We start from the raw sequence: 25,133 nt of genomic DNA, 5'->3' as shown, positions 1-25,133 counted from the left end.
TCTCGGGGCGGAGACATTGTCGGCAGAAGTATGCCCAGAAGCACAGAGACTGCTGTGTTCGCCTTATTCTGCGTACACGCGTCCACACCAAAGGTGCGGGACTGCTAGGCACAGTCCGCAGTGCCACCACCAACAGCCCCCCTTTGCATTTTCATTTACTACAAGGGCATGACCCTGCCTGCAGTTTGCAGTAAAGGCTACCGCAGTCAAATCCCCTGCAAGCGGAGCAATGCGCTCTCTGCAGTCTCCCAACGGTGCGCATGCAACCGAACCCTAGATGTTCTGCTTGGTAAGCAGCAAGGAAGCACAGTAACGGAGGAACTGTTGATGAAGCTGCAGACATCTCGACCTACTTCGCAGCTGCACTAAGCAGTCACTCCCCTGAATTGTGAGTGCTGGGGCAGAAGTTTGTGTACTTGCAAGCACGGGCGTACGGACGTGTGCATAGCGTCCAGAGCATCGTAAAGTCTAGCCACAAGCACACCCTCATGCTCTTCGACGTGTGTGACTGCATGCATAACATCTAGACATAGCGCCATCTCTATGGGACACTATCAATGAAGCAAAATGCAAGACTTTTGGTCGCTGAATTGCTGCTGCTTGAGGCCAGCAGCAACGGCATGTCACTGCGCCAAGCACGTTTTCTGCTGCTGATACGAATGATAGTGTTGCTGTGATAGTTGCCACAGCAGCTACCGCTACTCGCTGCTTCCGGCGAGCCGCTGACTTTATCGTTGGGTTTCGGGGGAGAGGGACGTTAGGAAGACCCAGAATGTTCTAGCAGTTACCCCAGTTCTGTTAATTGCTACAAAAGGTGGAATGGCACTCAATAAGTTCAGTGGAAGACGAACTTGGGTTGTTGTGAAGCAGTGCTCGTTGCTTGGGGCCCCCCAGCGGCCGCCGCCTGCTGCTTTCCGGCGACGGCAGCGGGTTTCAGCTCGTCGCTTGGATATGTCTTTGGTATACTTCATTTTTTGACAAGCCCCTGAGAAAAGGGTTTCGTTGGGCTCCGCTGCTTGATCAAGAGACAGTGTGTAATACTCGCCGCTGCTGCGCTGCAGCTTCTAGACCCCTCCTGAGCGCAGCGCTACCGCTGCGCTTAACAGATTTACAGCTACAGCAGCACCCGTAATTCGCTGTAACTACGTTTCTGCTTGAACTGTCTCTATTCGATTGAGAGGAGCCCATTAAAACTGGTGGTGCGGCGGCGCTGCTGCAGGGAAGTCGGAAGAGCTGCTGCTTAGGGAAGGGTGGATCGCCACTGAGATGTCTACATTTTTGCCAGGGTCAACTGGGAATATTAAATGCCAGCTGATACTCCGCAGAGCAGAAGCAGTAGCGTCACCGACAACGCCTACGCACACTTGGAAGCACAGCATTGCAGTAGCAAGGAAGCCAGACATCAGCGCTGCCTCCGTGAGGAGGGCCATATAGTTGTTGCTATTTACACTACAGCCGCAATTGCACCTGCGACCATCGCGTCACCAGAGGAGATATACTATGGAGCGGAGGGATAAGCAGAGACAGCAGCAGCCAGAGCCGCCTCAGGAAAGGCCGCTGCAGCACGTTTCATCTGCTGGAGAACTTGCTTGTGGCCGTTCACCTGGCGAGCGTCATGGTCCCGCGTCAGAGGCTTCTCCTTCGGCAGTATCACCAACAGAAACCGGAGAAGAAGCAGCAATGCCAGAGAAATGCAACAGAGAGATACTGCTACGCGACCGGCGTCAGCAGCAGGCGTTGTTGACGCCTCTTTCCGGTGACCCTAAGTGTCCTCTGCTTCGAGATCTGCAGCAACAGGAGCTGGTGCGACAGCACACCTTTGATGACACCATCAGACCCAAGCAACTCTCCTCAGGGGCCCTTTCCCTCTTCTCGCGCGCGGCCTCAGATGCCCAACACCCGACTGCACACGCATCTGGGAGGTGGAGACAGGTTAGACAACCCGAGGATTGCCGCTGCTGAAGCGGCTACTGCAGGTTCTGCTCCTAGGCCTGCAGCCGAACCTGGAGATGATTGATGCGGGGAATGGCGTCAGTGGCCCTGCTGGTGGTATTGCTGTAGTTCCTGCTGTTTCCTTCAGCTGTTGCTGCCCTTGCCGGTGCTGCAGTTGCTGCTGCTGTTTTGCTTCACTTGCTGCTGTTGCAACACCTGTTGTCAGCAGTTTTGGCCGTAGCTCCTGTCCGCTGCCCCTCAGCCCCAGCGTACCTGGCAACTGCAACAATAGCTGAAGCAGCAACAGCAGAACAAGCAGCAATGAGGGTCTGTGTAGAACGCTTTTGGCGTCGCCCAGTTGTATGTATTCTCAGGTATCTCTCTCCAAGGCGGAAGAGGAGCTGCTTGCTGCGGGCCTCACCACAATGGAAGACCTCAGCCCAGAACAGGCGGCTTCCATTGCTGCAGAAATGCGAGCCCACGCCAGGGAGCAGCAGCAGCTGAAGCAGCAGCTGCAGATCAGCGGAGCCGTAAAGTCCGTTACACCAGCCGGGCTGCATCCTCTGCACGTCGACGTGAACGTTGCTCCAGCTAGTGCTACTGCTGCTGCCTCTGGGAGGTGGGGGACGTCAGATGGCTCCACTAGCCTCCGAGAAGTTCGTTCTGGGCAGCTGCATGGGGAGACATCAGATGATGAAGGAACAGCAAAGGAAGCAGCCTCGCGGAGCATAGCCAACCAAGATCAGCAACGCCAACAGCAGCAGCCGCAGCAGCAGCATGAGGGCGAGTCCGAGGAGCAGACGTGTGAGCGGATTGCAGCCTCGATCCGTTTCCAGGCGGAGGCAGACCTCAACAAGCGCCGTGCAGAGTGAGCTTCCCTCCGGCTGCACATGTTGTGACTACCACGTCTAAATCGAATATATTTGTTCTGCTTGTAACATGCATGGTGCTCCTTCCCATTTGTTACATTAAGTCTTGTTTTCTGTTGCCGGATTCTGTGACACCATGCCCACTATGTGGCTCGCGGGCATAATCCGCCGCTTGCTGCGCGCCTGCACTTGCGTCGTGGGTTTCTTGTTCCTCTTTAGTAGCATATCCGCTGTTGCTTTCAGCCATTTCATTAATTTCTCATTTACGGGTCATTACACGCTAGTGCCAGCAGCAGCAGCAATAGTCGCAACAGCAACGGCGGAAATAGCAGCATTGCAACAAACAGCATTAGCAAAGGCAGCAGCAATGCCAGCAAAGGTAGAAACAGCAGCAGAGGCAGCAGCAAAAATAAACAGCAGCAGCAGCAGCAGCAGCCGTATGAATACTCTAGTGGTTGCTCATGTGCATTTTGTTCAGGATGGCCGCTTTGCGAGAGGATGCTGAACGTCAGCTGTTGTCTCTGCAGCTGCTGCCGCCTCAGCACGAGCGTTTGGCATCGTTGCCTGCGTCGTTTAGAGAAGCTCTTTTTGGGGTGTTTGTGTGCCTCTGCTTGCGGCATATTGAAGAGTACGTGATCCGATGTCTGTGCTGCAAGGCAACTGCTGCAGCTACTGCTCTTGAGAACTCTTGTGCAGTTTTGACCCTCTGTATGTGCCTCTCTGCCGTTTCTGTCTTCGTGTCTTGTTGTTGTGCTGCTCTCCCCTGTGTGCGGCGCTGTCTCCGTCCAGGTAGACGCCTGCCTAAGTGTGCCCCTTCTCTGCCTCTGCTGCTGCTGCAGGTGTGATGAAGACTTTCGGGGGGAAATAACGACATGGGCTTTGGGTCTCCTGGATGCTCTAGCGTCTCCTCACTTGCTGCATTTGGGAGCGCATATCGCCAACTGCCTCAGCAAGCCGATTGCTTGGCGGGAACAGCTACAGAAAGATGGAGTTCGGGTCGGTGCTGCTGCTTCATTTGCCGCTGATGCTTCCAGTGTGGCAGTTGCGCCTGTCGCTGTTGCTGGTGCTGCTGCTGTAGGCGGTCTTCATGGCAGCAGCGGATGCTAGGGCCCCTGTTATTTGCTTCTCTGAGTTGCGGGTTTGCCAGTACCTGCTTTTCGGGTTGTCTGGGGGTTCCGTGCCTCGGGAAGCAACAGCTAAGCGTGGCGTGTCTGCTCTGTTTCTCGTGCGCGCCAGCAGTGGCAGTGGAAGGTGTTCCATTAGTTGTGGATGCTGTTTTGCTGCGGCTGTGGTTCGTTTGCAAGGCAAGCGACATCGTTACATTGGACCCGCTCATTCACAAGATGGAAGCGTTCTTCGCAGAGAAGCAGGCAGAGACAGATGAGCTCTTCCGCAGCGTGCAGCTCCGCCTCAGGGCCAGCCGCTCGGCAGAGTCCCCCGCTGACGATGCCCTGCGAGAGGCTCCTGACGCCCCCTGCAGCGGTAGCAGCGGTAGCAGTAGCAACACAAGTAGGAATAATATCACGAAGGGGAGCCACTACACCGGTGTCACCGGTAGCACCACAAGCAGTAGCAGCAGCAGTAGCAGCACGGAGTACTCGCATGGCCCGAACTGGGAGGATGCAAGGCGCGGCTCCACCCTGGGGGTTGGAGGCTCTGCTGCTGAGGCGTCGCCTGAGCAGCGGCAACACGAACAGCAGCAGATAGAGCATCAGCAACCGGTAGGGGACACAGATCCCAGAATGCGCGCGCTGTTGCAGCCACCACCTACACAACCGGGAATTATGAATGAACAGCAGCAGCAGCTGGACGAGTCGCAAGTGCAGCAGCAGGGGGACTTCTCCGCAGTGGATGGCTGCATGGAAACCCATGCAGAGGTCAAGGGTGAGCCTTGCTGCCACAGAGCAGTCAACGCTGCAGCCGCTGCTGCAGAGGTGGCTGTAGAAGGCGAAATTGGCAACAGCCAACAGCCCGGGGGCGAACAACGCACTGCAGGGGGAGCGGATGGTGGAGGACTGAGAGGCCCTGCGCAGACGACAGTGCAAGGTACTGCTGCTATAGCAGTGTACCAGGAGCACCAGAGACCGCAGGAGACGTTCGACGACCCGGCAAAGCCATTAGCTAACTGGGAGGAGGGCCAGCAGGAGCAGCAGAAAACACGAGAGCAAAAACTGGAGCGGAACCAGGAAACACAGCCGCAGGATGGGTCTCCATCGGAGCAGCAGTTGCTGCAGCAGAAGCAGCTGCAGCAGGGCCAGGAGCTGCTGCGTAGGGGCGGCGGCTGCACACACGTTGGTGAGCAGCAAGTGACAGACGAAGATGAAAGTGACGCCGATGCGCCTTCCTATGCGCGTGGCTCCCTACAGCAGCAGCAACAGGGTGAGGATGAGGTGCAGGAGCAGCAGCACGGACAAGGAGACTCGTCTGAGGCATGCAACTCGTCTGACGACGAACGAGGTTTGTTTGAAGGAGGGGCTGTTCCCTCATCATTGTCCATGTGGGCGTCGGAACCGCCGGCATACCGCGTGGTGTTCTTGAGGGAATTGACGACTGCCTTGGTGACAAATGGAACATTCGATGCAAGGATACAAATGCTCCTCGACAGGTTTGCACACGAGCCTCTCCTGCGCCAACTGATGTTGCTCAGGCGACTTTGCTGATGGTGCTATGCTGGTGCTGGTATCCATACATGGGAACAATTGGTGTTGGCACTGTGGCACCAGTTGTTGCAGCGTTGTTTGGAGCACTGCTTCAAAGGCTCTTTTCAGTGCCCCCCCGGGTGCTGCTGTTTCTGCTGATCCAGCTGCTGTGTTGTTGTGGCTGCTGTTGCAGACGGTGTTTCTTTACGTGTTTCTCCATCAGACTTCCACGCTGTCTCATGGGTGCTGCTGCAGAGTTGCACTGCTGGGGCTTGTGTGACATTCATTTGTGTCGTGCTGTGCTTGTTGCTTTCAGATTGGCAACAGAACTACGCATCAACCCTTTGCTCCTCATTCGTATCGAAGAGAACCTCGCGGCCGACCTCTTGTCAATACTGCAGGTGAGGACCTGCTGCACGAACGGCACAAACACAGCAGCAATAGCGGTGGGACCACCAGAACTAACAGGGGCAGCAACTTGCAGGCAGGCGTGCAGTTGACAGGTGGGAGCACCGTGGAGTCGCTGCTGACACTTTCGCATGCGTAGCCACAGCAGCGGCATGAGAGATGCAACAGTCGCCCTCGTTCTTGCCTTTACGTTGCGTGCCAAAGGCAAATACCAAGGAGGGCTCGAAGCAGAAGACGTGGAGGCGCCTCAAGATAGCCGGTAGGTCTCATGGTGGTCTTCCTGTGAATGTTTTTCGTGCGCCTTTGTACTTCTATGTTATCTCGCTGTGGTGTTTTTGTCTCTGCATAGTCCTGTATTCTTCTCTGTCTCTGGCCTGGCCCCCGGTGATGTAACCGGGCGTGGGTTCCGGTGCATATCCGCGCGCTGTGTCTAAGGCACCTCTCTTGGTCTCTGACTGCATTGGAATGCATGCGCTGCTGCTGATGATGATGGTTCAGGTGCTGCGGTAGGCGGCGGAGTGCTGCTTGCACTGACTGCTGGATTGGCTGCACCGGGGATTGCTGCTGCTGTGGCGTCTCTTGGCTCACTTCCCCTCTCAGCATTCCTGGCTTCGGCAGGGGGAATGGCCGCACTCGTCTCGATATTTGGGGCAGGTGGTGCTGGTGAGCATAATGAGACTATTCCTTGTGCTGCTACAGCTGAAGGCGCTGCATTTGCTACTGGCTGGGTACCGGCATCTGCTGCCGCAGCTGCTGCTGTTGGCGTGGCAGCTGCCATGGTGTTGCAGCGTTTCCTGCAGCAGCTCATCCTGCTGTATCCGCTTCTGAGTGTGTTTTCGTTGTTGCTGCCGTGTGTCCACTTATGGCGTCGAACACGGGCAGGAATCAGTTTGCTGCCGTTACTGCTGCTACTGCTGCTGCGTTTAGGCTTGACAGGGTGGAAATACAGCCGACGTATTGCCAATATAAAGATATTTGAGTTCCTGATGCTGAACGGCCGCAGCCCTTCCTCCCTTCGAGTTGGGATCGGTGTCAGCGGATATCTCAGGGACGACGACGATGTCACCTTACCCTGGGTGTGTGTTACGGCAGCTGTTAGTACTGTTGTAGGAGCTTCTCCAATTCGTTCTGCAGCTGCTTCTGTAGATGGTACTTCGATTGTAGTGACTGTGGGCGCATTATCTACAGCTGCGCCAGTGTGTGAGGTCAATGACAGCTGCGTATTGGGGTTCAGGCAATAGTTGCGGTTGCCCGCACTTGCTGCAGGTGCTGTTGCTGTTGCTGTGCTGTTGACTCTGTTTGGTTCGACTCAGGTCTGCTCTTTCCCCAACCCGCGCTGCGATTTGCATGCGCTGAAGTGGGAGCCCCACGTGTTGAAGGCGCTGGGTGGAATGGTCATCAAGATGGTGTCTCAGGCGCGTGGTTGCCTCTGCATTGCTCTGCCGCTTCTGTGTAAAGATTGTCTCCCATTCCATTTATGTGTATCCTATGTGCCCCTATGCTCCCCTGTTTGTCCCTGTGCATGCGCTCCTCCTCATTTGAATGTTTTATGCCTCCCTGTGTCGGCGAGCCGATGGCTTTTTTTTTTCCCACGTGTGAGGGTGGTGTGCCGTCTTTTTGTATATGCTGGGGCTGAGTTGCATCTTTGTTATTTTTTGCGTTTCTTCTTGCTGGACATCAGTTGTTCGTTATTGTTCAAGATGTCCCTGCAGCTGCTGTGTCTGTTTCTTTTTGTGGGTGCAGGACTTTGCCGTGAGCGCTTCAAAGTTCTATCTGCAGTACACTGTCCTGGGAGGCCTCACATTTGCCCTCTTCTGGCCCATTGCCCTTATTCAATACGCCGCCGGCCTCGACAACACGTGGATGCTCTGCCGAGAACGGGCGCAGCAGGCAGGCAACATCCTGGCTGACGCCGTATCCGACAAAGCTGTCAGCAACGCCGCCTGCTACTGCTGCTGTTGCATTTGCTGTCGTTCCTGCTGCACTCGCTGCTGTTTCGTGTGATGCTGGCGTTTGTTGTTGCCGCCGTTAAATATTTTCCATCCACGGGGGTGCTGCTGCTTCTTGTTGTGCCCGATGCTGCTGCTGGTGCTGCTGTCAGTGGCAAAGCGATTGCTGCCATTACTGCTGCTGCCAGGTGCAGCTGAGGACCCACACAGGACTTCTGGAGTGCTCATTGATGTGCAGGCAGTGGGACAGAGACCCGTGACGCTCGCGGGGTATAGTATGGGGGCGCGTGTTATATTCTACTGTTTGCAGGCGCTGTGGAAGAAGGTAAGTAGCATGTGATGCTGCTGAAATGTGTGCACAGTGACAATGGTAAAGCAGTCATGCTGCCCCTTGCCATTTCGCTCCAGATGTTACTGCACGGCGTTGATGCTGTGCGCCTGTCCCAGCGGTGGCCGCTGCATTAGCTGCTGTTGCCTGCTTCTACAACTTCCTCTGCTGTTCGCCGTTCACGTGCTACTGTTGTACTTTGCAGCGTAAGTTCCACTGCGTACATGACGTGGTCTTAATGGGCCTACCGGCTTCTATGAACGCGGCGCAGTGGCGACAGGCGCGGCAGGTGACTTCAGGAAGGTTGGTGAATGTCTACTGCCGCACAGACTGGCTGCTCGCCTTTCTGTACCGATGGATGGAATTCAGACTCCAGGTACGCAACCTCCACAGCTAACCAGCCAGCCAGCGAACTACCTTCCTCGGCCACCTTGCTACCTGTCCGGTAACAGCCTAGCGAGCTAGCTGGCCCCTGCACCTCCAAGGGGAATCTAGCAGCGACTCACCGTTAGAGGACAGGGCGGCCTTCCTGTGATCTTGGGCACCCCGCGTAGCCTGCTTAGCCCGCAGCGTGGGGCGTGCTTGTGCGGGCTTTGGGCTGCATGCATGCATGCATGCGGCGCCTTTCAGGTGCGGCGCCGGTGTGTTTTCAGGTGGCGGGCCTAGCCCCCGTGACATCTGTGCCGGGTGTCGAGAACGTCGACGTGACGGGTCTCGTCAAGAGCCACGCGCACTACCCCGAGAAGGTCCCGCAGATTATGTCCTTCATCTCCATCGAAATGTAGCCCCTTGCCGCAGCCGGCACATGTAGGGCAACTTGCTAAGCAGTGCCATATACCTAGTGCTGGCTAGCCTACTTCTGTCAAGCGGTGCTAAATAGTCGGTGTTGCTGAGCTAGTGCCGGCTAGCCAATGCTATTTTACCAGCCCTAACTAGCGAGTGCTAGCTCGAGCTACTCATGGCCTTATGACTGGCTAGCCAGTGGCTAGGGCGCTACGTGTTTGCTGCGTGGGTGTGTGAATTTGACTTTCACATCTAATAGTAAACTATGCATAGCTGCATCTGCTTGGCTCCAAGCCTGCGCTCGGGTGCTGTTTGCGCCACACGGCAACTTAAGGCTCGAACACGCCTGCGTCTTCTTTGAATTCGTATTCCGAGGACCGCCGGTAATCCTGGCACCAGAGTTGAGCAACGCTTGGACGTATGCTTCAGGCAAGCACTTACTTGTCGTACTGCTGCAGCTGCTGCTAACATAGATGGTCGTGCATGGCAACTGTAACTCTTGGGGCCGCGTAGAGGTGCCCCCAAGGGGTGGCCGCGGTCGCTCCTGTGGGAGTGGTGCAATTTACTACTATTGTGTTGCTGCTGCAGCAACACGCGCGGCAGGATCGTTTGCTGCAGAGAGTGCAGCACAAGTCTCTCCAGCAGTCTCTGCTGCTGCACGCCGTGCCGCAAGTTTGTTTCTGTGGGCATCAGAGATCGAGCGACGCTGCTGCAGTTGGCTGCCGTACACGCGGCAGTAGTGACGAAGGTACGGGTCCTGCCAGGAAGACACCCCACCAGCAAAACCTGTTCATGCTGAGCCCTTCATTCACACTTTGCAGCCCTTAGCAGCATCAACAACCTTGGCATATACAAAGGCATTGCGAATAGAAGCAGATCCACTGATGTACGCGCCAAAGCTTCGCTGCAGCGGCATCAAGCCAGGAACAAAAACAGAAAAAGTAGCAGCAATGTGAAACCTATGTATGTTTTTGATTACCTTTATGCCAAAAAGGCACACTGTTAGGCCGACTCTTTCCTTCTCCTGTGGTGTCAAGTCCGCGAAGCGCCTACCCACCTCATCCACCAGTGCCTACAGCAGCAACAGCACGCAGACACACTCACCAGCGTAGCAGCCGCCCAAGGTTTGTGTAGCTGCACAGGCAAACCAAGAATACGACACAACTAATGCACCTCGGAGCTCTACCGCACGAACAAACAGTTTCAAAGCCACACACAAGCACCAAGTGCATAACACAAAACTACACCACAGCTCGCCTTCAAAGCCGCCGAACGTTGAGCCTTGTGTGCCGCCTCCGCAGGCAGCAGCTGCACCAGCAGAAGTGCCCTGCATACATCAGCAGCAGCGGGCAACAGTGAAGCCCCCACTTCCGATATTATAAGGCCCACACTCCTCACAAGGCTCTCAGCTGCAGCCTGCAGCAGCGGCGCAGCCGCTGCCCCTCCAACTACTGCTGGAGCCAACACATCCCTCAGCAACTGGAACAGGGACTGCTGTTGTCGCTGCTGCAGCGGATGCTGCGCGTTCTTCCGAGAAAGCCGCAGCAGCAAGGGCTGTAACAACACCCTTTCTGCTGCTGCTGTTGCTGCACCCACAGTTTCCATCAGCTGCAGTATATCAGCAGTAGGAACCTCCCAGGGATTCAAAGGCACATACTGGAGGTGAGTTGAGGCAGCAGCCTCTGATGGAGCTGCTGATGCTGAAGCTGAATCGGCTGGGGGCTCATTTCGCTCTCGCTGCTCTTGCTTCAGCAAAGAGTGCAGTACCATCAACTGCTCCCTTGTCTGCTGCAGCATAAACAACAGCGCAGCCGCACCTGGCTGCTGCGTCAGATACGCAGCTCCCTCCGCTCGCCTCTCTTCCCCTTTCATAGCGTCTCTATGGTTCTCCTGATGCCTTTCCTGCCGGTACATTTCCTGCGGCTGCAGTCTCTGCTGCTGGTGCTGCAGCAGTCCTCGCTGCTGCTGGAGCCCCAGCTGCCGAGGCATGTGCGAAGCTCCGGCAGCAGCTGCTGTGGAGAGGACACTCATCAGCCGCCCCGTTTCCTTCGCGCTAAAGGCTGCTGCTGATGCTCCTGCTGCTGCTGTTGCTGTTGCACATGGGACTGATTGTCCTGCTGCTGCTGCTTCGTCCTGCCCCAAGGGAATGAACGCGTCCGCTGCCTCCAGCAACTCGACACTGGCCTTAGTTAGTTGCAGCAGCTGCTCTTGCTGCTGCTTTTGTTGCTGGTATTGCTGCAGTGCATCAGCAGCAAGCGCTGCAAGGCTTCCCACTGTGGCTTGCTTCTGAATTTTGTGCTCCTGTGGGCTAAAGCGCAGTAGGAAAGCAGTGGCGCTGCAGAGAAGCTCAGCGAGTGGCAGCAGCTGAACTAGTGTTCGCTGTTGATGTTGTTGCTGTGCTCGTCTTTGCAACAGCGGCTGGGCCTGCTGCACTAAGTGCTGCAACGCTGAGCAAAACACAGCAAACTCGTGTGGGGAAAAGCAGTTGATTGCCTCCGGTTTCATAGCAAATAGCTGCTGCTGTTGCTGCTGCTGCAACTCCAGTCGTTGGTGCTCCAGCTGCTCCTCTGGCAGAAGCCAAGTATCAATGCTCCGACGAACCAGTAGCTGCAGCAGCTCAATGCTGCAGCAGTTGCAAGTGGCGAAGACTGCAATCAAGTCTGCTGCTGCTGCGGGAGACAGGCACTGGATGTCATCAATAAACTCCCGCGTCAACGTTAGCAGCAAAGACGCAGATACCGGCCTCCCAGAAGGCAGCCTCTGCTGCAGCAGCAGCCTCTGCTGCACCGTGCTTCTCTCGAGCTGCAGCTGTTGCGGCAATGCGAAGTGCTGGCGGAAGAAAGGCACTGCTGCTGCTGTTGTTGTGTTGTATCTGCAGCAAATGAGGCGAAGAACCGCACCCAGAGACGATACCGGCAGCAAATCTCTCGAGTAGAAAATGCGGTCGCAGAGGCCCTGCCAAAAAGGGCTGTCGTCCCTTTCTGTTGCTGCGGCTGCTGCTGCCGAGCCAGTTGCTGCTGCTGCTGCTTCTGATTCCCGCCAGCGTGCTAGAGCAGCAGAAGCAACGGCTTCTAGAGAAAAAGCAGCAGCAAAGCCAGGGGAAACAGAGTCTGCTTCTGCTGCATCGCCGCTGAGAGACACAACATCTCTACCGGCAACCCCCAGTCCCTCTGGGGGCGGCCCTCCGGCAAGCTGCAGCAGCTGTGTGTCTTGGAGCTGATATAGCTGCTGTTGCTGCAGCTGCTGCTGACCAACAGCAGCAGCAGCAATACCACCATCCTGCGGAAGGAATGGAACTCCGCACGCAACACCTTTTGGGGGTGCGACGGCGGGAAGAGGTGGAATTGGCAGCGAATGTGGATGATGTTTGCTACGCTTTGCTGCTCGCCTCCGTTGAATGAGATGCTTCAGGTGTATAGCCAACGGAGAAGGAATGAAATCTCCTGCAGTGTTACTGTTGTGGCTGCTGCTCGGCAGCGAATTCAGGAACGGCTGTTGCTGCCGCAAACGGGGGATAATGAAGAGAGGGGCAAGGTCTGCAGATGCATGCACCACGCTGCGTCTCCTCGTGCGGCTGTTAAGGTATATTACGCGTGAGTCTGTACTGAATCTGTGGCTATTGCCGAGGTTGCTACTGCTGCTGCTGTGGTGTTCACAGTAGCAAGCACACATAGCCCTCTGCTGCTGTCTCCGCAAAAACCATGAACCCACTGTAACAGCGGTGAAGGGGGAACCTTGAATTATCATTCTCTAATGCATTGTTCTGTCTATTGTATCACCTACGTCGAAGACCGAGGCTACCGCCGCCGTCTGCTGTACAGGCAACAACTGCTGCTCGTAGGGTCACACCTCACAGTGTCCCACAGCTGCCTTCTTAAGTGTGATACTCCAAAACGTCAAAGATAATCATTGGTCTCTGTCACTGCTGGACCCACCGCAGTAGCAACACCGACCCCCAGAGTCTCACGTTCGATATCCGCTGCTGTATTTGTCTCGGTAGTTATAAGGGCAATCCGTTAGTTATCTGTGGTACCTTTCTCTTTTAGTTTAATTTAGCAGTTCTACTTAACCGGCCAGTGGTTGCATTGTCTGCATGCAGCAGCAGCAGCTTCACTGCTGCTGCCAGCGGCCGCTGCTCCCGCTCCGGAGGATATGTTACAGCTGCACGTCAGCTCGAGGGCTGGAGGGTTTAGAAGTCTCGTGTATTTCTTGCATAAAGAAAGTAGAACAACTAATGATTTTGCGAGCTGGTATAACAGTAGGGAAGGGCGTTTTTCTTCTTCGAGGCAGCACATTCACCCGTCTATCGCTTCAACACCATCAACAACACCCCGCAGTAGTTTTTGCTGCCCCAGTTTCACTTGCTACTGCGGAGGTTGCTGCATCCGCATTGCGTGCTGCTGCTACGGCATATACAGATCAAAAGCAGCACGAGTACTCCTGCCTCTCTTCCGCGTCCGCGAGGGCACAGAACACTCTAGTTGTGCCGAGGTTGCTATATCGTGGGAGAAGTGTGCTCGTGAGCAGGAGTAGCTGCACCAGCAGCAGCAGTTGCAGCAACAGAAGCAGCAGTGAGCTGATGCTGACAATGACAGCCCAAGAAGGTCCGACGCAGCAGCAGCTGCAGCAGGAGGAGACCCTTAAGGAGTCCCTAAGAAGTGCAGGTATCTCCTTCAAGGTAAGGGACGTCGCTGCTGCTACTACTGCGGGTTCTTGTGTCGGTGGTGTGTGTTCCGCAAGAAGTGAAGCAGTTGACCTTGTGCAGGATGCAGTGGTCGAGTTGCTGCTTATAGGGGGGCCAGAGAAAATTCCCTTCTCCGTACTGTTGGTGTTGTTGCCGTTTCGTGCAGGCACACAGACACCCGAAGGCGTGCACAGTGGAGGAGTTAATTACAGCTGTTGGTCACTTGGGAATCCCCGTATGCAAGAATCTTTTTCTGAAGGACAAGAAAGGCAGCTTGTTCCTCCTTACGGCTCTCCACGTAGGACCACACCCTGGACTCCGAACACAAAAGCCAAAGTCATGACAGCACACCCCATGTGGGGGGGCAACTGCAGGTCTACTTGACCCAGACGTATCCCACACTATGCCTAGCAGATTGCAGCGATGGAAGCTGCCGCTGCTGCTGCAGGGAGCAGCAAGTTCCATCATCATCAACAGCACCAACGCAGTAAATGCTGTTTGTGCATAGGACTCGCCGACCCCCCTGAAGGGCCTAATGATGAAGCTGGGTGTGCAGAAGCTGCGGCTAGCCGATGAAAAAACGCTGGAGGCATCCCTGCTGGTGCTGCCGGGATGCGTCACCCCATTCGCCATTCTTAACGACGAGAAGTGAGGCGGTTGGGACGGCGGGCAGCTGTCTCAGCAGCTGGGCCACAATACTTTCCAGAAGTAGCAGGTGCTGATGAAGTTGCACCCCGGAATTCGCTGTTCCTGTTAGTTGAAGGTGGCGTTGGCCTTTGCGTTGCAGCCGCGAGTACCCACGCCCAGCCCGTTGCGCAGCAGCAAATACCGGATCTACTGATTGATGTTTCTGCTCCTGCAGGAAGGCGGTGACCTTCTTGCTGGATGCGAAACTGAAGGACAGCGAAAAAATGGTCTTGGTTCACCCACTTCACAATTTTGAAAGCCTTGAGATCGCCGCCAGGGACATCATCTCCTTCCTCATCTCCAAAGGCGTCGCAATCGATTTCGTTGATTGTCAAGGTGGGCTGTTGCCTCTCCCCTGTTGGTCGATGCTCCTGCTACGGAATTTTCGACTGCTTCCGTTGCCGTCGGTCTCGTTCGTGTAGCGTTTGTGGTTGGCGCTTCTGCTGGCGTCGTTTCCTTTTGGGTGTTGCTGGAGCTACAGGCTCAAGCTCTCTTGCTGCCTATATATTGACCCTGCTGGCTGCTGGTAGTAGTGGTGCTGCTGATCCGCACTTGCTGCACTCGCCAGCAGTCTACACTGCTTCCGCCGGTGGGGTGTGGTCCATGCTAGCGTTAATGTGCCCTTGGAATGACCGTGTGGGGGTTGGGAGAAAGAGGGGGTCTGCAGCTGGTGGCGGTGTTGCTGCTGCAGCACAACAGCATTGCTGCTGCAGCACAGGATTTGCTGGTTCTGTGTGTTGCGTTTGCCGCTGCAGAGCTGCAGGCCCTTTCAGAGGCTCCTGCTGAAAGCTCGAACGGCGCCGCAGCTGGCAAGAAGTCGGGTGTTGCAGCTAAGAGCACCAAGGAGGAATCGCAGCAGCAGGAGGCCACGCTGGGAATGACAGCCAAGAAAGCTACGAACTTTGCGGAGTGGTACACCCAAGTAAGCATTGTTCCTGTAGCGTCTCAAAAGACACTCATCAGCATTGGCAGCCCTTCCCTAGCCCGGGCCATAGCATGCGTTTTTTATTTGATGTTATTAGTGTAGTGTGCGGCCCTGCTCGCGCTTGTGATCCTACTCTTTGGATAGTGGCACGTTCTTTTACTATCTCCTTTTCTGTCTCTCCTCCAACCTTTGCTCGTAAACGACTTTTTTGTCTGGATGCTTCGTCGCCCCCACAATCGCAGTCCATCCGTAGCTGACGGATTACCTCGGAGTTGCACTGCCTCGTGCAGGGTTTGACATGCGCTTTCTCGGTTGCTGCTTCTTCCTCTTGTGTGTGTTTACCCCTTATGTGGTCTTTTCTGTGGTCTTTTCTGAGGAACGTGCCCTCCTGTCTTTGTTTTGGGTGTCCCCTCATTTGCTGCGTTTTCCCTCGCATTTGTCACGTAGGTCCCATGCCGTTTCTTCATCGGTGTTCTTAGTTCCGTTGCCTTTGTCCTTCTGCTGGTTCACATCCTGTCGGGGCGGTGTGTTGCCTTAGTTTTGTCCTTGTGTACATTTGAAGGTGCGCTTTTGCATCGTCTCTCTGCGTTGCCCTTCGTGCTTTTGTGCGTAGCTGTTTTTGCGGTGTGTCGAAGCACTTTATTTGCCCTCCGTGCGCTGCTGCAGGCCATCGTGCGAGGAGAGCTAGTTGAATATTACGACATTAGCGGGTGTTACATCATCAGGCCCTGGGCCTACAGGATGTGGGAGGTCGTCCAGCGCTTCTTCGACGATAGCATTAAACGCCTCGGAGTAGAGAACTGCTACTTTCCCATGTTTGTCTCGCAAGTTAGGCAACCGCTTCGTCAGAGGCGTGGACCCAGTCTTGCCACATTTCCCTTCTTGGTTGTCTGTGTTCTCGCCACTTCTCGTGTGCTGGTTGTTGTTGCTTTCTGCCGTGGCTCTTCTCCGTCTACATGCGCTGGTGTCTCCTTCCACTTGGATGTTCCGGCAGTTCAGTAGCTTAGCAGTAGATGGAAAGGCCGTTTTGCTTCGACAAGCGGTGGCGACTTTCGAATGCACAAAGTGTAGGGATCATATTCAGTGTCTCCTCTCATAGCAGGCTTTTCTCCCTCTTGGTGGCTTTGTGTTACGTTTGATGTGTTGCGTGCTCCCTACGACCGCTCCCAATGACTTCCTCACCTTAGCTTAGCAGCTGCTGCTGCATCAACAGGACACCAGCAGCAGCAGAGGCAGTGGCGAGTTCGGCTAGGTGTGCCATGCAGGCCAAGCTGGAGAGGGAGAAAGACCACGTAGAGGGGTTCAAGCCGGAGGTTGCATGGGTCACGCACTATGGGGAGTCTGAGTTGCCCGAAAAGGTTGCCATTCGTCCCACAAGCGAAACAATCATGTACCCCGCATATGCCAAGTGGATTCGATCCCACAGAGACCTGCCACTCAAACTCAACCAGTGGAATAATGTCGTCAGGTAACTCTTGACACAATACCAGTGGCAGCTGATGCTGCAGCAAAGTAGCTTATTCCGTGGCTGAGAAGGCGTGCAGTGTCCAGCAGCGTATGGGGCTACCTCGTGCGTGAAGGGCCAGCACTTACACGTGTGGGCGAGCCCTGGCAGAGTGTTGCACACAATCGCTGAAGGGTTTCTGACGCTGCTTATCTAGCGGTAGTGCTCCTTCTACTGCTGCAGATGGGAGTTCAAGCAGCCCACCCCGTTCCTGCGCACGAGGGAGTTCCTGTGGCAAGAGGGTCACACCGCCCATGCCAGTGAGGAGGAAGCCTTTGCCCAAGTCCTCGACATCTTGGAGTTGTACAGACAGTACGCAGGACCCCGAATGTCGTCAAGATCGAACGAGTTCTAAAGGCGTTGTGTTGAGTGATTGCGTATCCGCGGCTGTTGAGGGTGCCTGGATATTCGTTGTTGAAAGCGGCGGCTGCCGCTGCTGCCTTGCCGTTTCAGTTCGGATTGGCTGCTGTGCTGTTGCGTTTTGCTACTGCCGCCTTAGGTGGTACGAGGACTACCTGGCGGTACCTGTGATAAAGGGAGAAAAAAGCGAGAACGAGAAGTTTGCTGGCGGGAAGATGACGACTACCATTGAAGGAATCATCCCAGAAACAGGCCGAGGCATTCAGGCTGCCACTTCACATCTACTCGGGCAAAACTTTTCGAAAATGTTCGGCATCGAATTTGAAGGTCGGCGGCATAAAACACGGTGTCTCCTGCAAGCGAGCAGCTGTCTGCTCCTCATACCCTTCGTTGGGGCCTGGTGCTCCTATTTTGATGTGCATGTTTATCGTGGTTGTTTCCACCCGGATCTGGCTCTCGGTTTTGACTGCCACTCTGCTGCCAGGGTCTTCTGTAGTTTTTCGTTGCTTTGTCTTCGCATTTTTGCTTATATTAGCCACGCGCCTGTGGCTTTGTACTTGCTGTCAAGTGGCTGCATGTGACTTTGCTGTATGTATCTGTGCAAGCGCAGTCACAACGCATCGCAGTAGGGCAGTCGTGTGTGCGGGGTGTTCGCTTTCGCCGCATTGGGTGCGTTTTCACGGTACTTGCATTGCTTCCTGTAGAGTCCTTGATGCGCGCCTGCAGACGAAAAGGGGGCAAAGCAGCTGGTGCATCAGACGAGCTGGGGCTGTACTACGCGCTCTTTGGGTGTGATGATTATGACTCATGGTGACGACAAGGGCCTGGTACTTCCTCCGCGGATTGTCGCTGTCCAAGCCGTCATCATCCCTATCATCTTCAAGGTGGGCAGTCTTTGATGTTTCTGTGTTCGTGCCTGCCAGCCTCCGCTCGCTGTGTGACCTGACGAGTGCATGCATTGCATGAGTGTCGCCGCCTCCCCCTTTGTTTCTCTCTCCCGGTCTGTATTCGTGGTGTCTGTGCCGGAAGTGCCATTTAGATTTGCTGGCGAACGGAGGTATCTTTCGAGACACCGAGTGTGTTGCGTCTTCCTCACAGTAGTTTCTTCGCTGTTACCGCATTCACGAAGCTTTTCTTTTTAACCCTTTCGTTGCAGGAGAAAGGAGGATCTGAGATCGTTGCAAAGTGCCGTGAGCTCGAGAAAACGCTTGCAGCAGCGGGCGTGCGTGTAAAGGTGGACGACAGGGTGAGTTGGTTTTTCAGCACGTCGTGGCTGCTGTACTTCAGTTGGCCTGTTTCGGATGCTTGCCTCACGTTATTTCGTCAACTTCATACGTATCGATCGTGTGGTTACTGCGAAGTCTGTTGCTTCGCGAGGGCTCCTTAGTTGTTTCCATCGCAGTAGGCGCCAGAATGCCTCTGTTGACACAGCATAGTTGCAGCAGAACGGCGGGATCCTGCGCTTCGGGCTTCTCCTCCAGCTGTCGATGTCAGCAGCGTTTTCCATAGTTGTACCCTGCCCCCTTCCCTTATGAGTTGCGTTGCTGGTGTCTTGTGTCCTCCCCAGACTAACTACACTCCGGGTTGGAAATTCAATGACTGGGAGCTGAAAGGTGTTCCTCTCAGACTGGAGATTGGCCCACGAGACGTGGAGAACTGCCAAACCCGAGTGGTCCGTAGGGACACCTCCGAGGCGCGGAATGTCCCTTGGGCGGAGGCGGGATCGACAATCCCAGCTATGCTTGAAACCATGCAGAAGGACCTCTTTACCAGAGCAAAAGAGCGATTTGACGCTTCCATTGAGAAGATAACGTCTTTCGAAGAAGTAATGCCGGTTCTTAATAGGCGGCATATTGTTCTTGCTCCATGGTAAGGAACCTTACACTATTCAACAGAGTGTAGTGGGCGGAAGGGTTCCGTCAACAGTTCAGGGCTAACGGGCAGCGGTGCTGTAGGCAACTGGCGCCATGTAGATACAGCAGGACAGCAATAAGCTCACAGCTCCTCTAAGGAGGTGTGGGGAGCCTAAAGACAGATGCGGAGGTTTGGCACCTTTGAGGGTTTCTTAGAGCGAATGTTGCCGGACTTTTGTGGGGCGGTCCAGGTGTGAAGACCCGGATACAGAGACTCAGATCAAAAAGGAAACCCAACGCCTATCTGAGATGCAGGTGCGTGGGGGGCTGACCCTTCTCCTTCGGGAGACCTGGTACTCCGTAGAAGCGTGGTTGTGATTGTCTCTCATGTTGTTGCACCATAGGAAGTTACCACTCACAGCGAATGCTTGTTTGTTTGTTTGTCTGGTCTTAGGCTCGTGAGAACACAGAGGGCATGACGGGAGCAATGAAGTCCCTGTGTATCCCCTTCGAGCAACCTCCCATGCCAGAGGGGACGCGCTGCTTCTTCACAGGCCGGCCAGCGAAGCGCTGGTGCCTATTCGGCAGGAGCTACTGAGAGCCGTGTTGGACGACAGCAGCGACAGAACCCGGCCGCCGTAGCCTCCCCGTGGAGTTTGAATATCGAGGTTTTGGAGTACTTTCACAACTACCCGCACACCATAGCATCAGCTGTTAGGGCAGCTGCTGCTATAAAGTGTGCAGCAAACGGCTGCCCACAGAGGCCCTGCGGTCCAAAACAACTGTAAAGTGCATTTGTTAACAAACCCGAGAGCAAAAAATATTTTAACTCGTCTGCAACGTTTTGCCATTGTCAGTGCGGCGCCGCCGACTGGCTGCAGCTGCTGCACACTACATGTTTCCTGTGTCTCCTGTAGAGATTTTGGCCGCGCACACAGCGCTTGCGGTGTTGTTAAAATCAAGGCCGCTGGTGTCAGCGACAGGGCCTGCGCGTAGCGTGGCGGCCGCCCCTAACGGCTGATACCCAGAAAACACTTCAGCAGCGCAGAGGCCGCGCTGGCTCAGGTGTAGGAAACTCCTGTTACACTCCCCAAAGGCACAAGACAGCGCTGTCCTTTCAGCAAAGTAGACGGAGGCAGACCCAATGCTACCTGCCTCAGAGAGGCACAATGTTCGGAAGCCCGGCACCAAACATGTGTCCCTGTCGCGTGTAGAAACGGCTGGACGGGCCGGTGTGTCCGCTCGTGTGATCGCAGCAGCACCAGTAACAGTTACCGTAGCACTGTTGCACATTGTGTCGCGGGAAAGCGACAGAAAAAGCAGGAGACACAACTCTAAGTCAATGCCGTGAAGTAGCGACGGGGTAGGTCGGAGACCCGCTGAGCGTTCTCGAACAAGAATCACAAAGCATACGCATCAACAATAGCAGATGATACAGCGGCAGCTGCATTTAAAAGTCAAGGGAAGCCGACGTCTCCCTGAAATCGGGAGCAGGGAGCTGCTGAAGGGGAGGCCCTAACGGCATCGGTTGAGAAGACGCCGGATTGGCCCCTGAGGTACGAAGCATCTCCAGCACTTCTTGTTCCACTGCGGGAAACACATCACACCACAAGCAAACGGCAACTATGATCTGCTCCCCTCTGAACACCTGGTTCCCCCTGAGTTCACGTTCCTGTGCCCCGCCATCATTAGAGTTCCTTTATCCTCACGGTTGCGCGTGATGAGGTCTAAAGGGGAGGGAACAGCGTGATGTTCAGTGGCTCTCCGGCCACTCCCCTCTAATAGTGAACCTAAATTCGTCAAGACGCCTGAGCCATGTACTGTGAGCACTAACCTTTAAGCTCCTGCTCCAGAGCCGCCGGCGGCAGCGTTGCCCTCCAAGCCTGAATCTTTTCCACAGCGCACAGCCTAGACTTGATAAAGCCGTGTTTCTTGACAAGAAAACGACGGGCCTCCCCCCGCATCTGCGCCACCCATGCGAACGTCTCAGCCTCAAAACGGACTCCGTGCACATACGGCAATTCCATGGCACGCCGGCTGAGGCGGGCCACGCGGCTTGCCGACACGTCCTGAGGGCACACACCTTGCAGCGCGCGCTTTACAGTCAAGCGCCCCCACACACAGAAATTGACGGGCACAACCAAAGCATAAATATGCAACTAAAATAAAACAACACCGGCAACCCACCACACATCTTCGGAGAAACGCAAGCAGACATACAATAAATGTACGCCCAAGGACGCGACGTGCACAAGACAGGCAAGCGAGAGCAACAAAGGAGCAAACCACAACACAAACCGGCATGCCCAGTGAGGCAAAAACGTTTAAGCTCCTTCGCCTGAGCCACTCATAAAGAACGTCTGCAGCACCCAGCCACCCAGCATACACTTCTCGTCGTGTACGGGACATCTCCTGAATAGTCAATGAGGTTGAAACAGCCCCCAGGGGGGCCTGTCGAGCCCAATCCCGTTGCCGCCAGTTCAGCAGAGGTGTCCTCGGGAGTCTTCACTTTTGACGGCCGTTCGGGGGGAGCCTCTGCCACCGCTGCTGCTGGCATGGCAGGCTTCTGTGCAGCAGCCCTACGGCTGTTCAGATGACGCCGGCCTGAAGCAGCACCAGAAGCAGCAAAATCAGGCTAGGCCATTCTCAAAACCTCCTAAATTCGGAAGAGGTCTTAAGTCCCTATGATGCGTGAGAATAAAGACACAATCCCGCTGTTGTCCCGCTGTTAGATGGCTGCTAGAATGATGGCCGTATCAATGGTAGTATACAACGATTCAGACGTGCAGAAGATGCGGCTGCTGCATCTACAGGCAAAGACATGGGCCTACTAAGCTAAAGGCCGCCCCTCTACAAGCTCTTTTGTTGTATTATCGGTGACAGATGGTGCAACTGTGCTTACACTGAGCTGCATAGAGAAGCGCCACCCGCTTCGCTCCCTCATAGCCGAGCTGCAAAACCGAAAAGGCGCGGCTCTCGGCCCCCCCCGCACAGCACAGCACGAGCCATGCGTTGTGGGGTTGGCTGTGGCATACGCGCACGTTGCCGCGCGGAGAGCGGCCGAGACCCTCTGCAGAGATGACGCTGCCCAGCTCCGCTGGTACGAGTTTCTTGCGATTAGGAAGAACGCCTACTGGTCCTGTCACTCCCGACCCTGTGCCTGCCGTCGGGGTAGTCGCCAAGGAGTTGGGTGCTGCAGTTGTGGAGGCAGAGGGGGAAACAGGCCACATGCACGGTGGCGAAGCGCTGGTAGCAGGTGTGGGGGAGTCGAGGGCAACAAGTTGCCCCAAGGGGGGTGGAGAGGGGCGCGGCACCCCCGCCCTGGAGCCCCAAGGCATCATCACCCTGCTTCCAGAATTCAGTCCGTCGTGGCTGCAGGACCCGACGGCCCCTAGGTTCATTCTGGGCACCAAGCAGTCGCCTGCAGCAGCACTTGCTCCTTCCCCAGCTGCTGACGCTGGGATAGAAGACGGTAGCGTCGGGCGAGACAGTTGCACCAGTGCAGCAGCATCGGCGTTGCCGCTGCTGCAGCTCGTCGCGCATTCCCCCTTCCCAGCAGAACCTGCAGCAGCAGGGGCCCCCATGAAGCCGAAAGAGGGGCCCCCTGCGCAGCTAGATGCAGCATGGGGGCCCCATCGAAGGCTCTCGTCTACTGGCCACGGCGGGCGGCTTCGCACTTCCCCCCGGACCCCTTCACCTGCTGTCGCCGCTTCTGCTCCTTGCCAGCCTGCATGCAAATGCAAACATGCATATGCAACAGTCTGGATGTGCTGAGGATAACACATAAAGGAGAACCAGAGACGCGAGCGTGTAAGAGAAACGCAAAAGCAACTCTGCTTCGAGTCTGCATCAATGTACGCGTGTTTCCATGCAGCATCCGCCTCCCAGCCTACGCAACAACAAGCAGTATCAGTATCACTGAAGGGGGCAGATGCTGGCAGCATCTCTCACCCGGAGGGACAATAGGGCCACCGAAAGGGCCGTCAGCGCCCCTAAACCCAGCAGCAGCTGTGGTTGTTGTTGTGCCTCCTGCTGCGGCTCCCGCCACTCCATGTTCGCGCAACGCGCTGCAGCAGCCAGCAGCAAAACCTGCCGGTGATGTGGGAATGCCTGTAGGACGGGTCAGCTGTTGCTGCTGCTGCAAAAGTGTTGGCAGCTGTTGCCGTTGGAGTGACAGTTGTTGGGGTGCCTCCACAGCAACATCTTGCTGCGGCTGCTGCTGCAGCGATAACTGCTGCGGGTGGTGCAGCCTCATCTCAGGCTGCTGCTGTAGTGGCATCTGCCGGTGCTGCTGCAGCGCAATGGGTTGCTGGTGTGGCTGCTGTTGAAGGGCCACAGGCTGCTGCTGCTGCTGTTGCTGCTGCAGTGGAATTGGTGGATGCTGAGGCTGCTGCGGCATTGGCAGGTGCTGATGCTGCACTGGCATCTGTTGTTGGTGGTGTTGAGGCTGCAAAGGCATCTGTTGGGTTTGCTGATATTGCGGCTGCTCTTGCTGCCTCTGGCGCAGTGCCTCCAGCTGCATGCGTGCCTCAACAAAACACTGGGGGTTCCTGGCCCTCAGCTCCTGCGGCGAGTCCGAAAGAAAGGGAAGCAGCAGCGTCACGTACTTGGCTAGCTGTTCCGAAGGGCCGTTCCTTATGGCTTGTAGATGATATGCCTGCTCCCCTACTGCCGAAGTAGATGATGATGGAGCTGCTGCTGCTCCTGTAGGTGCTGCTGCTGAAGCGGCACTGCCACAGAATGCCTCCTTCTTACACAGCAAGCTCCACGTTCCCTCTGTGTTGCTGTCGTCACCCGATGGTGCAGCAGCAGCAGCAGCCGCTGCCGTTGATGGTCTTTGTGCGCGAGGTGCTTGGGTGTCCTCGGGTGACTGTCCCTTTGAAAGGGCTAGGGGAGCCTGTGACGGCTCCCCCCCGCACCTGTTCGTGCTGCTTGCAGATGCAGCAATGTTGTTGGTGTTGTTAGTGCTGCTGCAGAAAGCTGACTCCTCATCCTCCTCTAGGCCCCCGCTGGTAGTGGCTGTGCTACTGGTGCCAATGGGACTGTTGCCCCCTTCATGGTCTTTGCGGCACAGAGGAAGGTGCTGGAGCTGCGAGCAGCACCCTCCAGATGGCCGCCAGGGGCGCGCCACCTCCCTATACACCTCAGAGACCACTGTAACGAGGTAACGCCGGAGCGCTGCAGTAATCATGTTAACCGCTTCAGGCCGCAAGCACACAGAAAGACTGCCCCCGGGTTGTTGTAACAGCTGATTCTGCAATACCGGCTGCTGTACCAAGGGTTGTTGCTGTACCAAGTGCTGCTGCAAAAGCACACTGTGCTGAGGCGGCTGCTGAGACATGAGGGGGCCCTGCGGCGAAGAGCGGGGATGCTGGACCACTTGACCTGCAGGGCCCAAGGAGGCCCCCATAAGAAGTGACGGGTAACAAGGAATGGGAGGTTGCTGTAGAGGCTTTCCCACACATGGGACATGACAGGATGGATATGAAGCGACAGGGGCACACGGGGATGGGCAACTCGCTTGCATAGGGCCCCGGCTGCACGGGGCCCCTCCAGAAACCCACACAGCAGGGGACGGTCCCCCTGTTGCTGCAGCTCCATCAACAGCAGCAGGTGCAACTGTGGACGCCAGCCGAGACCCTTCGACACCCAAGCAGGGGGGTCCTCCTGCTCCTACTGGCAGCTGCATGGGACCCGTCAGCGGCCCCGCAGCAGGCTGTATGGGAGAGCCCCCTCCCCCCCTGCAGGCAGAAGTGCCTACAGTCAACCCCCCCGCTGCCTGGTCAGGAGCATATGGCCAACAGTTGCATGGCTGCTGCTGCTGCAGAGGCAGTGGAGGTGTTAGGGGAGTCACGGAGGGTGCAAGACCGACTGAACTGTCGGCTTCACCCAAAAAGGACGGCGCCCCAGGGTGCTTAGAGGAGACCTCACCAGAAGCCAGCAACATGTGAAACGGGCACTGCAGCTGTTGCTATGGCCAGGTCGTTGGTGCTGCAGATAAGGGGGCGGAAAGGGCCCCTGGTGGTGCAGGATCATAGGCCTAGGTGGGAGTCCAACCCTCCCACCTTGTAGGCCTTAATGACCCCACCCTTGCTTCCCTCCGCAATACAATACAGAGACTTATCCTTAGAAGGCAGTAACCGTTGCTGTTGCTGCTGCTAGTTCGCCTGCAGCTAGACACGGACAGAGGCTTGCTCTAGAATCGCAGGGGC

The 25,133-nt window shown here is 55.8% G+C and overlaps 4 protein-coding genes across 4 annotated transcripts; 2 read left to right on the top strand and 2 right to left on the bottom strand.

The window, feature by feature from the left end:
- Positions 1-1,500: 1,500 nt before the first annotated feature.
- On the top strand, positions 1,501-8,910 carry EMWEY_00025090 (hypothetical protein, conserved; the record flags this gene model as incomplete). Its single annotated transcript, XM_013481010.1, has 14 exons — positions 1,501-1,932; positions 2,307-2,800; positions 3,280-3,429; positions 3,641-3,797; positions 4,106-5,406; positions 5,757-5,841; positions 6,053-6,107; positions 6,347-6,511; positions 6,776-7,017; positions 7,162-7,242; positions 7,592-7,777; positions 8,036-8,122; positions 8,331-8,501; positions 8,779-8,910. The coding sequence occupies 14 exons, from the start codon at positions 1,501-1,503 to the stop codon at positions 8,908-8,910; spliced, it is 3,738 nt and encodes a 1,245-aa protein (XP_013336464.1).
- Positions 8,911-9,476: 566 nt separating this feature from the next.
- EMWEY_00025080 (hypothetical protein, conserved) lies at positions 9,477-12,655 on the bottom strand (the record flags this gene model as incomplete). The annotated part of the gene is made up of 3 exons (XM_013481009.1): positions 9,477-9,665; positions 9,888-9,980; positions 10,277-12,655. The coding sequence occupies 3 exons, from the start codon at positions 12,653-12,655 to the stop codon at positions 9,477-9,479; spliced, it is 2,661 nt and encodes an 886-aa protein (XP_013336463.1).
- Positions 12,656-13,496: 841 nt separating this feature from the next.
- On the top strand, positions 13,497-19,917 carry EMWEY_00025070 (prolyl-tRNA synthetase, putative; the record flags this gene model as incomplete). Its single annotated transcript, XM_013481008.1, has 16 exons — positions 13,497-13,586; positions 13,759-13,890; positions 14,101-14,240; positions 14,455-14,615; positions 14,761-14,868; positions 15,035-15,201; positions 15,871-16,032; positions 16,470-16,672; positions 16,892-17,020; positions 17,208-17,395; positions 17,795-17,952; positions 18,225-18,314; positions 18,636-18,937; positions 19,140-19,236; positions 19,376-19,496; positions 19,841-19,917. The coding sequence occupies 16 exons, from the start codon at positions 13,497-13,499 to the stop codon at positions 19,915-19,917; spliced, it is 2,325 nt and encodes a 774-aa protein (XP_013336462.1).
- A 454-nt stretch (positions 19,918-20,371) lies between these two features.
- EMWEY_00025060 (hypothetical protein, conserved) lies at positions 20,372-24,868 on the bottom strand (the record flags this gene model as incomplete). Its single annotated transcript, XM_013481007.1, has 5 exons — positions 20,372-20,508; positions 20,756-20,990; positions 21,308-21,525; positions 21,824-22,648; positions 22,873-24,868. The coding sequence occupies 5 exons, from the start codon at positions 24,866-24,868 to the stop codon at positions 20,372-20,374; spliced, it is 3,411 nt and encodes a 1,136-aa protein (XP_013336461.1).
- Positions 24,869-25,133: the final 265 nt, after the last annotated feature.

This window comes from Eimeria maxima, genomic scaffold (genome assembly GCF_000499605.1).
Source record: "Eimeria maxima Weybridge genomic scaffold, Emw_scaff263, whole genome shotgun sequence".
NCBI classification, from domain to species: Eukaryota; Apicomplexa; class Conoidasida; order Eucoccidiorida; family Eimeriidae; genus Eimeria; species Eimeria maxima.
The sequence above is the reverse complement of the archived record's forward strand: the minus strand, read 5'-3'. Positions and strand labels throughout refer to the sequence as shown.